Source organism: Canis lupus, chromosome 23 (genome assembly GCF_003254725.2).
Source record: "Canis lupus dingo isolate Sandy chromosome 23, ASM325472v2, whole genome shotgun sequence".
NCBI lineage: Eukaryota > Metazoa > Chordata > Mammalia > Carnivora > Canidae > Canis > Canis lupus.
Genome location: NC_064265.1, coordinates 51,001,419 through 51,016,110, shown reverse-complemented (window position 1 = coordinate 51,016,110; position 14,692 = coordinate 51,001,419). Strand labels below are relative to the sequence as shown.

The 14,692-nt window shown below is 40.9% G+C and overlaps 1 protein-coding gene across 1 annotated transcript in view; it reads left to right on the top strand.

Annotated features, from left to right (window-relative positions):
- The window catches only part of VEPH1 (ventricular zone expressed PH domain containing 1), a 220,850-nt gene that overhangs the window by 64,779 nt on the left and 141,379 nt on the right, over positions 1-14,692 (top strand). Inside the window, exon 6 of the mRNA XM_049099858.1 lies at positions 1,969-2,178. Within this exon, the coding sequence (XP_048955815.1) occupies positions 1,969-2,178 (210 nt within the window). The remainder of the gene's footprint in view (positions 1-1,968; positions 2,179-14,692) is intronic.

The window sequence follows — 14,692 nt, the reverse complement described above, 5'->3', positions numbered from 1 at the left end:
ACCTTGCAGAGTTTTGAATCCTTCTAAACCAGTAACATGAAGAAAGCCTGAGAAGGGTTTGCTGGGAGCTACTTAAGGCACAGTCGGGGCCTCAGTCAGGGCACTAGACTGAAGGGGAAGAGAGAGGAGTGGAGGAAGGCTTTTAAAGGAAACAATAGCTAATCTGAGGCCTCAAGAATGAGGAGTGTCCAGCAAAATAGGGGCAATAAAAATTATAGGCAAAGTTAATTACATGAGTGAAATTGTAGATGCAAGAGAAAACAGCAGTTCAAGAAAAATTCTAAAAATCAACATGGTTGAAGTATGATATGTGATGGGACCTGAAAGGGGGGAGAGTGGAAGAGGTAAGATCAGTCTAGAAAGATGGAGGAGTCAGCCCAGAAAAGGTATGTTGAGTCTCTGTCTCGAGAGCAATGGCGAATTAGTGAAGTATGTTAAGCAGGGGAAGTGTTGGCATCGGGGCCACAGAGCGGAAAAGGAATTGGGTGGCCAAGACTGAAGGCAGAGAGAATAGTGAGAAAGCTGTTGGAATAAGGCGAGCTCAGGATGATGGGATCGGTGGTCTTAGCTTAGATGTGCCTGCCGAGAGAGCACTTCCCTGGCTCCAGCCTAGAGTAGGGCCCCAGGACAGTCTCGCGTAGCACCTGGTACTTTCCCTGCCTGGAATTAATTAGAATTTGTGACTACACATTTCCTTTGTAATTACTCGTTTTACCAATGTCTCCTTTACTAGACAGTGAAATATTCCACAAAGGCAGGAACCCGTCAGACTGATTAGCAGCTGTAACACCAGCACCTAGAACATTACCTTGCAAACGGGGAGGACTCAATGGATATCTGGGAAGAGTGAGTGGAGAAATGAATGAAAACAAAGGGAAGTGGAAAGATCTGTAGGATACTTGGGGAAGTGGAATCAAGAGAACCTGGCGGTTGCTTGGATGAGGCTGCTCATAAGGGAAAAACAGCAGTCAAGAGTGGCTCCCAGATTTCTGGCTTGAGTAGCCAGGCAGATAATGGTGCCATTTGTGGAGAAAAGAGATACTTGAGGCTAGAGAGGGAAGTGGAAGAAGTAGGGTTTTGGCAGGGGTTGGATTATAAATTTAGCAGGCTGAGCTGAGTATCAGATTCTGTTTTAAGCTACATTTCAACTTGACCTTACCCAAAAAAGTAACACTCCAAAAGAGTAAACCAACATCAACCAAAAGAAATCAGCACAGTAGACATGTGGGTGGGAAGATTGTTTTTACTTTTATGGTTTAGTTCTCCACATATAGTCCTTTCTAATTATTTTATTTTAGCAGACAAAACAAGTCATTAAATTGTCAATGTGCAACATATCTGTGTATTAACAATAGTGACTTTATTACATAAAAAGTCACATTTTCTTTAATATGAATTATTGCATGTTTATATTCACAAGAAACCAATATGACGGTATCAGGAATATGGTAGAAATTATTTTACTTTGGTCATCTTTTTTGTCTTGTACATTTTTGCGATCAAAATGGAAAATTGAAGAAAATGTAAAACCCTTTCCTACTTTCTTATTTTTATTATTAAGGATGTCCAAGACATACTTCTCCAACTTGAAGGTTTTCATTAAAGTCATCGAGGATCTTTTATGTACTTATATCATATTGCCCTTTAAGTTACAGCTCTCATCGTGGGTTAGAGGAAATATAATACTCCTGGTGAGGACATAAAGCATCAAACCTTGGTTTATGAATAGTAGCATCTAAACATTTTTGTAAACTTCACTCTTTAATAGCAGAGCACAGATGTAAAGAAAAAAGAAACTGAAGTCTCTGAAAGTTTATTGTAAATTTTAAATTCCAGACTTGGGGGATAGGCTTCATTTCCAGTGAGGGCAATTTCCAGACTTTAGATTTAACACAAAAAATATTAGATTGTTTCTGATTTAACTAATTTTCCTCCTTGTTTCTCTTTCCCTCTCTTTTCTTTTTGTAGGTGGCTCAGAAGTGTATTCCTTTCCTAATTGGGCATTTGAAAGACTCAACTCATAGCGATGTCATCCTAAACATCCTCACAGAGATAACAGGCTATGACCCTGTGGCTTTGAGCACTTTCCTTCCAATGCTGAAAGAGATTGGTGAGAGATTCCCCTACCTCATCGGACAAATGGCAAAAATCTATGGAGCCGTGGGGCATGTAGATGAAGTAAGTTTGGCTTTTTTTTATCTCCATTTCCCTAAATTCCATTGGCACTTCATCCATTGGGGCTCTATGACCTCTAAATTTGTCCTGAAACTTCCGAGAGTTCCCATTTCTCTTTCAAAACCTTGTACATGGACAGTGGCCTTCGGATCAAAGACACATTATAGCAGGACTAGCTGGAAGGCTCAGGAAATAAAGATCTCATTACTGGAGAGTCACCTGAGGAAGGGGAAGGATTAAACTGGAGCGAGCACTATGACAGATTCAAGAACACTTTGTAATAATAGTAACCAGTAAAAGGGTTTCATCTCATTTCTTGTTGCAGTTCTGCTCACCTGAGGAGACCCTCAAGAAGCATAGGGTTAGGTCATAGACATCCCTATTAATAAGATCCCATAGCGATGCTGTCAATAAATGCCTAGATTTAGTATCTTTTGAGTCCTCTGGATGTTGTTACTTAGAAAAATGAAATGTTTGTACATGTTTAGAAGGCTTAGGCTAAATATTTACATAATAGAATCTTTTGGCAGGAACAGAGGTTGCCATCAGTTTGTGGGGATTAGGTGACCAAGAAACAATTTCCAGAAATTCAGGTTCAGAAGGATGAGCATGTCTGTCTGATGATTCTACATTGGGATTTAGGATTTTTATCTTTTTAAAATAAAAGCAAATATATAATTGATAGGAGAAAATTTTTACTTTCACATAATACAGTTTCCTATAAGATAAATATAAAATTGTGCAACTCTTAAAAGGGAATTCATTGTTCATCAAGTTCAACTTCTTGATTCTACACAGGAGAAAATTAAAAACTAGAAAAGTTGAGTGACTTACCCAGACTGCGACTGGGTTAGTTTGTGACCCAGTTGCAGTTAGGTCTTTGCTATCCTTGGCATTCTTTTCAAAGTTTATCTTAGAGTGGGTCTCTGGTTCCGTTTTATTTTATTTCTGCCGAGATTTGCAGATGGCCTGGTGAATGGGAGGCTTCCTTCCAGTGGAGGGCCTTTTTCTAGCTTCCCAGATGAAGGTGGGAGAGCAGAGCTGCCAAGCAGCCTGGAACTGTCAATATGAGGTGGGAGGTGGGGGGATCTTGTAAAAGGATTACTTTGGTGTGGACATACCGCTTAGTATAATCCTGTTCTATCCTCTGCTGTTGGGAATGTCTCGCGCCTGCCACAATCTGCCTTCTGGTAACACTTTGCCGTGCCTGTCACCTTTGCTGCCAGAAGAACCCGCTGGTGTGCCCTAGTGCTTTTAGAACAACTTCAGTTGACAGCTGTTTGACTGAATCTGCTGACCTTGCAGGTTTTTGTATGTACCAAAAAATTCAACCTCTGATGTGTGAGGCCCTGGAATCTCTAAAAATTGAACTCCTCCTGCCCTTTAATGGTAGTTCTTTTCATCACAAATACTCTTATGATTCATTGATGTGTGGTCATGCACATTGGAAGTGAATAAACCTCCCATAGAAAATGTACTCTGTTACAAAACAAAAACAAAAAACCCATTAGCCATATACAGTTATGTCATTGTAGGTTTCCCTGAACTAAGACTAACTTGACAGAGAGTGGCCTGTTAGGGTGACATTTGTATGACTGTAGGTGGGTGCAGGGAGAAAAGGAGGGGATCCAGAGATCGAGGAATCACTTATTTTAGAACTCAGAGTATTAAAATATTTTTTCTCCCCCGTTCCCCCAATTTCTCCTTCTTATGTGTCCATGAAGGCATCTATGTTTGGGGGAGAAAATTTTTTTTTCTGGTGGTTCTGACTCATCTCCTCAGCAAAGAACAATTCTGGATCAAATACCTTCCAAATGTACCTGGATATCAGGATTACATGGGGAAGATTTTTAATAATATAAGTTCATGAGACTCATAGAAAAATTTACTAAATCATAATCTCCAGGAAAGGGACCTAGAAACCTGGACTTGTGGGACCCTGTGCCAGGTAATTTTTATGCAACTGTTAGTGGATCAGTATTTGAGATCCCTTGATGTAAAGTATTTAAAGCATTTTCTATCTTAAACTTAGAATCAGGTCTTGTCCTTCACTCTTCCTGCCTTTATCCATCAAGTAATGTGAATTAATTAAAACTTTTCCAGACTACTGATGTGGCAGTTTAAATTAGGTATGGTTGAGAGTAACACAAAATTTCAAAACAATAGTGGCTAAAACAGAGACAGTCTTTTATATATCTCACACATAAAGTTTAGAAAGCAGTCTAGAAATCCATGTTTCAGAGACCCAGAGACCCATCCTTGAGCACACTAGAGAGCACATAACTTCTGTGCCAAGGTCCAAGGTGGTTACTTATCTCTACCCATCAAGTCAGTATTTCAACTAGCAAGAAGGTGAATGGAAAGAACTCTTCCAGATGGTCAAACACAATCTACTATTCATATCCCATTGGCTACAGAAAACAAAGCTGCATATGACCACACCTAGCTTCAAGGGAAGCTGGAACATGTAGTCTGGATTCAGATGGTTACATATCAAGAAAGAAGGGCAGAAATAATGATGGGGACAAAGAATGCCTCTGTTGCAGCTTGTCAAGTCACTTCATTTGTCTGGGTCTGTTTTCTCTCCTCAAAAAATAACATCCTTTCACAGGTTTACCTCCCTCCTGCTCTGATATTCTTGATTTCATTATTCTATTTCATTTAAGACCAGTCTAACAAAATTACCTATAAATATCAGGCTCCTTTACTGAGAAATAAAACTCTTCTTATTTGTTTCTAACACCTAAACTATTACCATTCGAAAGTCTCTCTTTTAGCTTTAAAGAATAATAAGGTTCAGATGTCCTAAGAATAAGTGTAGTAGTCTAAGCAGCTATTAACCAATTTGATTGAGCCTGTTCAACTTTCTAAAAATCTTATGGAATCATATTCCCAAAGACCAAATCCAGTAGGGAAGATATATATGTATGTGTATTTCTACACAGCCTCATTCTAAAAGGAAACATGAAGTTACTGAAGTACATTGCCAGGTGGGCATAAGGGCACAAGTTAGGGTCCTGGACACCTATGGAGGAGGGAGTTGCAGTAAAGAAGGAGCAGCAGGAACTTTGCCCTGAAAAACCCGCACCACTTTCTGTGTGGAAAATTTGGCCTATTGTGAGATAAAGAAACACAGGAATAACATGAGACATGGAAATGTTTAGGGTGTTAATGATAAGACAGGCATGGGACTCTAGTGACTTCAGGCCCTAGGATTCTCTCTCTCATCCTGTCCTGGTCTCATCTAAAAATTGACTTCATTTAGAAATTTCTCTCTTTGCATCAAAGTAGAACTTTCAGATATATTTAGAGGTTTCAAGTATCAGATGATGACATTGCTAGGATTTAAGTAGTTTTAGAAATGCAGAAAAACCAATCCAACTTTGAGAATCTTGCTCCAGCTTTAGAAATGGACAGTCTGTGATGGACTGTAGCCTACTGTTCCATCCCTCCCTTATTGCCTGGCCTATGGAAAATTGAATTGTTAGATCCTTAAGAGTAAAAGGCAAGTCTTCTGGGAGTATGCAGTCATCAGGCCAGGGATAACCTTGGTATAGAGCTAGACTGGAATCAATTGCATGAGTTATTAATCAACTTATGCCTCAACATTTGTGCTTGCATGAGGCCAGGTGTGAGAACTGCAAGGTCTGACTACAGGGAACCAGCCTGGATGTGCCTGTCCTTTATATCAGGGCCTATCTGAGTGGGCACACTGTTTTCAGCAGCTTGAAAGCAGTGTCACAGTTTTTCCATTTGCATTGCACCCAGAGAGGAGAGTTGTGTAGAGAAACCTGAAACTAAAACCTATATATCCTTATTCTATCTCCCAAATGAACTCAGAGATCTTTTTTTCACCAAAACTTAAATTAAACCATGCTTAGTAGCTGTATAGTGCTTGTATCACAATAGGAGGCAATATAGTACCTCACAAGCCATTTTCAGGTTTGTGCTGACACCCGAAGCACATCTAGAGGATTAAGAATAAAACAGAAGGATCACAGGCTAGAGAAACATGTTCCTGGGGCAACTGATGCATTTTTGTCCCTGAGGTGCACCTTCCTAGGCACTGTCAAGTAAGAGACACATAGTTTCTATCATGCCAGGATTCACCCCACTTATGTGGGATGCTCAGTTGAAGCAGATGCACAAATAAGAAATATTACTATATTGGATGTGTCCTCATATCGGCAAAAATGCACAGGTCCTTTTGTCTTTCTCCAATGAGAAGACTGCAGTGGAGACCTCAGGAGACAACAGCATCTCCTAAGAATTCATCCCCAAAGTGCCTAGCAGTTTGGTGCCACCACATCTCTGGTAAACATCTGGTGACTCAACCCAAGACCAAGTCAGCCCCTACTTGGCCCAATAACCACTCAGGGACCAAACCTTGCCCACAACAGGGAAAGATAGCCATTGCATATTACTGGACTGAAGGCAAAAGTGGCATAGGCACAATGATAGAGCACACACAACACACACAAGACACGCCTGAAGCACCAGGTTCTGGTGAACAGGGAACATTACACTACAGGACACTACAGAAACTCTTCTTCATAAAGCCACTACTTTCAAGAACAGGAGATGTATCTGACTTTCCCAACACACAGAAACAGACAGAGAGAGTTAGACAAAATGAGGAGACAGAGGAATATGTCCCAAATGAAAGAACAGGACAAAAACCACAGCCCGAGAGCTAAATGAAACACAGATAAGCAATACGCCTGATAAAGAATTTAAAGTAATAGTCAAACGATACCCATCGGACTTGAAAAGAGAGTGGAGGACCTCACTGAGATGCTTAACAGAGAGACAGAATGCATGAAACAGAACCAATCATAGATGAAGAACTCAATAACTGAAATTTTAGAAAATACAAGAGGAATAAATAGTAGACTAAAGGAAGCAGAAGAATGGATCAGTGACATGGAGGACAGAGTAATGGAAAGAAATCAAGCTGAAGAGGAGAGAGAAAAAAACAATAAAGAGTGAAAATAGACTTAGGGAACTCAGTGTCAGCATCAGGCATAATATGGTCATATTATAAGGATCCTAGAAGGAGAAGAGAGAGAAAAGGGGACAGAATATTTATTCAAAGAAATAAGAGCTGACAACTTCCCGAATCTAGGGAACAGAATCCAGATCCAAGAGGCAGAGAGAGCCCCCAACAAAATCAACCCAAGGAGGCCCACACCAAGACACACAGTAAGTAATTAAAATGATAAAAAAGTAGTGATAAAGAGAGAATCTTAAAAGTTACAAGAGAAAATAAAAGTACATACAAGGGATACCACATAAAGCTATCAGTGGATTTTTCAGCAGAAACCCTGCAGACCAGAAGAAAGTGGCGTGATGTATTCACAGTGCTGAATGGGAAAAGTCTGCAGCCCAGGGTACTTTTGTCAGCAGGTTATCATTCAGGGTAGAGGAAGAAGTAAAGAGTTTCCCAGACAAACAAGGTTAAAGGAATTCATGACGGCTAAACTAGCCCTACAGGAAATGTTAAAAGCCATTTAACATTTGAGTGGAAAGGAAAGACCATAAGCAGGAGTAAGAAAGTAGGAAGCACAAAAGCAGTAAAATTCACTATCTCTATAAAAATCAGTCAAGGGATTCACAAAATGAAAGGATGTACAGTATGATACCAGATACCTAAAATGTTGGAGATGAGGAGAGGAGTAAAGAATGAGTTCAAACTTAAGTGACCATCGAATTAATATAGACTGCTCTATGCAGAAAATATTATATATAAACCTAATGGTAACCACAAATTAAAAAACAGTAATAGATATGCAAAAAACAAAGAGCAAGGAGCCCAAATATATCACTAAAGACAACCAGCAAACCATGAGAGAAGAGAGCAAGAGAAGAAAGGAACAGGGAAGAATTACAAAAACAACCATAAAGCAAGTAACAAATGGCAATAAGTACATACTTATCAATAATTACTTTGAATGTAAATGGACTAAACACTCCAATCAAAAGACATAGGGTGATGGAATGTATAAAAAAAGCAAGACTTAAAAAAAAAAAAAAGCAAGACTTATCTATATGCTGCCTCTAAGAGACGCATTTCAGAACTAGAGACACAAGCAGATTGAAAGTGAAGGAATGGAAAATCATTTATCATGCAAATGGAAGTTTAAAAAAAGCCAGAGTAGCAATATATATATCAGAAAAAATAGACCTTACAACGAAGACTATAACAAAAGATGAAGAAAGACACTGTAAAATCATAAATGGAACATTCCAACAAGAAGACATAACAATTATATATATTTACACACCCAGAATGGGAGCACCCAAATTCATAAAGCAACTATTAACAAGCATGAAGGAAGTAATAGGGAGTAACACAATAATAGTAGGGGACTCTAATAGCCCACTTACATTCATGGACAGATCATCTAAACAGAAAATCAACAAGGATACAGTGGCTTTCAATGGTACATTGGTCTAACAAGTATATTAAGAACATTCCATACTAAAACAGCAGAATACACACTTTTTTCAAGTGCACACAAAACATTCTCCAGAAGAGATCACATATTAAGCCATAAAACAAGTCTCAAAAATCCAAAAAGACTGAAGTCACACCATGTATCTTTTCTAACCCTGATGCTATGAAACTAGAAATTGACCACAAGGAAAAAATCTGGAAAGAACACAAACACATGAAGGTGAAATAACATTTTATTACACAATGAATTGATCAACAAGAAATCAAAGAGGGAATTCAAAAGATACATGGAGACAAATGGACCTGAAAGCTCAATGGTCCAAAATCTTTGGGATGCAGCAAAAGCGGTTCTAAGAGGGAAGTTTATAGCAATACAGGCCTACCTCAAGAAGCAAAAAAATCTCAAATGAACAACCTAATCTTACATCTAAAGGAGCTAGAAAAAGAACAACAAACAAAACCTAAAACCAGAAGAAGAAAACAAAGATTAAAGCAAAAACAAATGATATAGAAACTAAAAAAGCAATAAAACAAATCAATGAAACCAGGAGCTAGTTTTTGAAAAGATCAACAAAATTGATTAACCTTTAGCTAGATTCATTAAAAACATGAGAGAGAAGACACACACACACACACAAAACACACAACTGGCACCACAGAAGCACAAAGGATTACAGAAGAATATTGTGAAAAATCATATGCCAACAAATTGGACAACCTAACAAAAAAAAAAGGATAAATTCCTGGAAACATAGAAACTCACAAGACTGAGTAAGGAAGAAATAGAAAATTTGAACAGACCGATTATCAGCAAAGAAATTGAATCAGTAGTCAAAGAAGTCCCAACAAACAAAAGTCCATAACCAGATGGCTCGAAAGACAAACACTACCAAATATTTACAGAAGAATTAATATCTATTTTTCTCAAACTATTCCGAAGAAGAGGCAGAAAAGCTTCCAAATTCATTCTGAGGCCAGTATTACCCTGATACCAAACCCAGAGAAAGACACTACCAAAAAAGAGAACTGGCCAATATCTTTAAGGAATATAAATGCAAAGTCCTCAACAAACTATTAGCAAATTGAAACCAACAGTACATTAAAAAAAAATAATGCACCACCATCAAGTGGGATTTATTCCTAGGATGCAGAATTGGTTCAATATTCTTCAATCAATCAATGTGGCACATCACATCATCAAAAGAAGAATTAAAAACTATATGATCATTTCAATAGATGCAGAAAAAAACATTTGACAAAGTTCAACATCCATTCATGATAAAAACTTTCAATCAAGTAGGTTTAGAGGGAATATACCTCAACATGATAAAGGCCATGTGTGAAAAATTCAAGCAAACATCATACTCAATGGTGAAACACTGAGAGCTTTCCCCTAGGATCAGGAACAAGACAAGTATGTTCACTCTTCACCACCTTTATTCAGCACAGCACTGGAAGTCCTATCTACAGCAGTTAGACAAGGAGAAGAAGTAAAATGGGGCACCTGTGTGGCTCAGTCAGTTGAGCATTTTGACTTTTAGTTTTGGTTCAGGTCATGATCTCAGGGTTGTGAGCTCAAGCCCTACATCAGGCTCCATGCTTGGTGGGGACTCTGCTTGAGATTCTCTTTCTCCCTCTCTCTCTTTGCCCTTCCCCCCTCCCTAAAAAAATGTAGAAATTTTGCACACCAGAAGAGAGTGGAATGACATGTTCTCCAAGTGCTAAAAGGAAAACACTTCCAACCAAGAATACTCTACCCAGCATAGCTATCATTCAGATGCAAAAGAGAAAGAGTTTTTCAGAGAAACTTTTGCTGTCTGAAATTAATAAATAAATCTTGAAAAAGAAAGAAAAGACATCCAATTTGGTAAAAAAGAAGTAAAACTTTCACTATCACAGATGACGTGATACTGTTATTTAAAAGCCCAAAAAGACTCCAGCAACAAAATTCTAGAACTGATAAATGAACTTGATAAAGTCGTAGGATACAAAATCAATATGGTAGAAATCTGTTGCATTTCTGTACGTTAATAATGAAGTGGTAGAGTAATTCCAAAAGAGAATCCCATTTACAGTTTCTTGAAAAATAATAAACTACCTGGGAATAAACTTAACCAAGAAGGTGAAAGACCTGTACTCTGAAAACTATGAAATGCTGACAAAAGAAACTGAAGATGAGACAAGGACATAGAAGGATATTCCATTCTCATGGATTGGAAGAACAAATATTGTTAGAAAGGCTGTACTACCCAAAGCAGTCTATAGATTTAATGCCATCCCTACCAAAATAGCAATAGCATTTTTCACAGAACTAGAACAAATAATCCTAAAATTGGTAAAGAACCACAAAAGACCCCAAATAGACAAAGCAACCTTCAAAAAGAACATAAGTGGAGGTATCACCATCCCAGGGTTCAAGATACACTACAAAGCTGTAGTAATCAAAACAGTACGATACTGGCACAAAAAAATGGACACATAGATCCATAGAACAGAATACAAAGCTCGGATAGAAACCTGCATTTGTAAGGCCAGTTAGTCTTTGACAAAGGAGGTGAGAAGATGCGACGGAGAAAGTCTCATCAATAAGTGGTGTTGGGAGAACTGGATGTCTACAGGGAAAAGAATGAGACTGGACGGCTTTCTTACACCATATGCAAAAATAAACTCAAAATGTTTTAAGGCCCTCAACGTGAGACTTGAGATCATAAAAATCCTAGAAGAGAGCAACACTATTCACTCGTAAGTTTTTGTTGGGATTTAATGGATTCTATGCTATGGAACAGTGTCTGGCAAATGGTGGACCGTCAGTAAGTCCAAGCAATCTAATGTATTACCTCCTCCGTGTTGCTCAAGACTTCCCCATTTGCATTTATTTGGATATAGACTGAAGCTTAAGCCTAACAGATTGAAATTAGGGAAGACAGCAGCCAGGGAGATGGCCTGCCTCTTCCCTGCTCCTCCAGTGAAAGAGGCTGAATGGATGCATATCCGTGGGACGAGTCAAAATAAGGACAGATAGGAAAGGAACAGTTACCATAGGCAACTTCATGTATCCTAAAGGTGCCAAGCAGAATTGACCGGATCTTTATTCTTTGTTAGAGAATAACTGGTCTGTGTAGATTTTTTTTTCTTGAGTGGAATGTATATCTGCTTTATATTTATTTTGTAGACAATTATTCCTGAGGGGAATAAGAGTAACAAAAATAATAATAAAAGCACATTTCATAAAAAAAAATTCTAATTTAAAATAGGCCTTGTGTTCTTCGGGGGCACTGAAAGTGCTTTCCATAAAGGGCAGGTCGTCCCCAGCTCCTCACCTATAAAAACAGCTAAAATAATTCTGCAGCATTTTTTTAAAAGCTCTTATTAACTAAACATGAAGTGGTTTAAATTAAACCCAGACCAGATATTGACTTTTTTTTTTTTTTTTTTTTTGGTTCATGGAGAACTGAAATAGAATATTTCAATTCTAGGGGCTTTTATTTTTTCCATCATTTTCTTGACTCGTTGGACATGCAAGTGTCCTCGGCCCACTGGGTTGGGTCCTGCGGTTATCGTAGACCTCTTTCCCAGTGTGGGGTAATGTGGAAAGGAGACTCCATTAGGAATGGCTTTGATTTTTTCTTTTTCTTTTTTTTTTCTTTTTTTGGAGAGGCTGAATTGCATTCATGTGTTCTGTGAATTACCAAAGGCCCAAGTAAACAAACTGAAACGATTTTATTTCACAGTCCAGTGCTAACTGGGACCCAGCCTCACTGGGAGGCCCGCGCTGGTGTGTAGTGCCTGCTGTGTAGACACGGGCTTCCCTATGCCAGGCCGGCGAGGCGCAGACCCAGTGGTGCAAACAGAGACAAGGTGCTTTAAAGTGCTCTTTAGAAATGATTTAGCACATGGAAGGATGCCGTGGCCAGTTGTTTTCCGAGCTCGAGACCGACAGTGCACACCTGCGAGGAATCAAATGGCCTGCCCTCCCCGGCAGCCGCGGCCGTGGGGGTGTTAAATCCTGTGGCTGCAGCCTTGTTTTCCTAACCGGCCGGACTATGCTGGCCGAGCACCAGGCTGTCTGTGACATCCTCTCTGGCTCAGAGTCCCGGGCACCTTTCAAGTAAAGAAGTGACACACATCTTGCCCAGGTCGCATTTCTGTGACATCCGGCAGGGGTTTCCACAAAAACACTTTCAGGAGGAAAAGGAAAAGAACCACAAAGGCAACTGACACCCACATCACTGTCCTCATCCTGGCCGTGGAAAAACATCCTGGGAAATAGGAGCTGGATGGATGATTTGCTCCTTTAACTTGCAAATCAAGTCTAAGGGATCTGGGGGGCCCCTCGTTAGAGGAAGAGCCTGTGGCTTAAAATTGCACTTTTGCCAAAGATGGAGAATTTAGGTAAAACTTTGGTGGGCTTAGTGGTTTTGAAGGTTCATTTTTTCTTAAGCCTTGGTCTGTGCTTAATACTAGAGAATTGTCATCACCTTTTTTCCCCACAAAAAAATACAATTAGTTCTCTTGTTTTCTTATATGGTGAAATGGTTACGCGTGCTAATGGGAAATAGTATCAATAATAAACCCCTCCCAGAGTGTAAGGAAAAGAAAACTTTGAGTATACATGGAATCAGGTTGCAAATCATGGTGCTGCTAGTCCACATCCTCCCTCCGTCCAGGACACAGGGCTGAGTCGCTGATTTTTTCCGGGCACAGGCCCCAGTGCTGATGACAGGGGCCCAGAGAAGAGGAAACTGTGGTCCTGGCCCGAGAGGGGCTCCCAGGGAAGGTGGGCCAAGGGAGATGGACAAAGAGATGGTTTGAGTTTGCTTTGGTGTGCGTTACCCCGTTCTGAACACATCGGGAAGGAAGCAGGTAACCGTGCGTGGGGCAGTCGCGTGGTTTGCCGGCTGATAGGGTCATGTCATGGGCAGAAGGGGAGGGCATAGCACGTACAGTATCAGGCAGCTGGGGAAAGAGCTCGAGGCTTGTAGAAACCATGAAGAATTTGAGGGTCTGGAGCACTGAAGGACTGCTGGGTTGAGGGGGGCATGAGGCTGGTCGGTAGGCCGCGGCTAGATTGCGAAAACTCCTCTTTGATTAGCAGGTAGTTCCTGTCCTCCGCCTTCCCTCTCCGAAGTTATTCATCCCTGGTGCTCACATGACCTTGGAACAGTATTTTGTTTCCCTTCGCATTGGCCACTGTGCACCTCAGAGCTCCCAAGAAACTAAGGAGCCTGCCTGGTAAAGGACAGACAGTCCCCGCAGATAGTCCCAGACGTAGGGTAGGAAATAACGGTTACAAAAGTTACATGTTGCAACCATTTTCAACAATGTCTTGTAATTATGGACTGTAATTCAGGCCAAGACTGACCAGATTCACCAAGGGCCCTGGGCTCCTGGGCGAGCCGGGCAGCCTGACAAAGCTAATGGTGCGGCGGCAGCACCCAGACGGCCAGTCTCGCCTGGGGATGGAAAGCCAGAGGGGTCAGCCCAGGGTCCCCCCCAAACTGATCTTACCCCAAGGGGGGACCATTTGCCTTTGTCACAGCAGTATCTGTGAGGAAGTAGGTGAGGGCGTTTGCCCCGGAAAGTAGAAAGCTCCCACCCAGGGACCGTCCCTGCAGCCTTGAACTCAAGAAGCGATTGAGTCCTGGGTTCACCTGAAGGACAACTGAGCCTTGGCAGCAGGTGTGTGTGTGTGTGGGGGGGGGGGGTCGGTGGAGAGGATGGAGTAGGTGATGATTCCAGCTCAAATCCTGCTGCTCTTGTACGAAGGCAGCGGCAGTCCTTGCCCTTCCCGCTCCGCCTCCGACTTGAACCACTGGGGCTCAAGCGGGCTGCTTCCAGGGCCGGCGTCGGCACGTCTCTGCCTGTGGCTTTGTTCACCTTCACACCACTGTGCTAACTTGCACGACTGCATAGAGACACGAAGAACCAGGTCCCCCCCCACGGCCCTCCACCAATGGTGCGCGCCGAGGCAGGTGCCTCAAATGCAATCCCTCTTCGCAGCACTGCCAGGCACCCTTGTGAGCTACTGACCTCTGCACTTTACTCCCCTGCTCGGCTCCT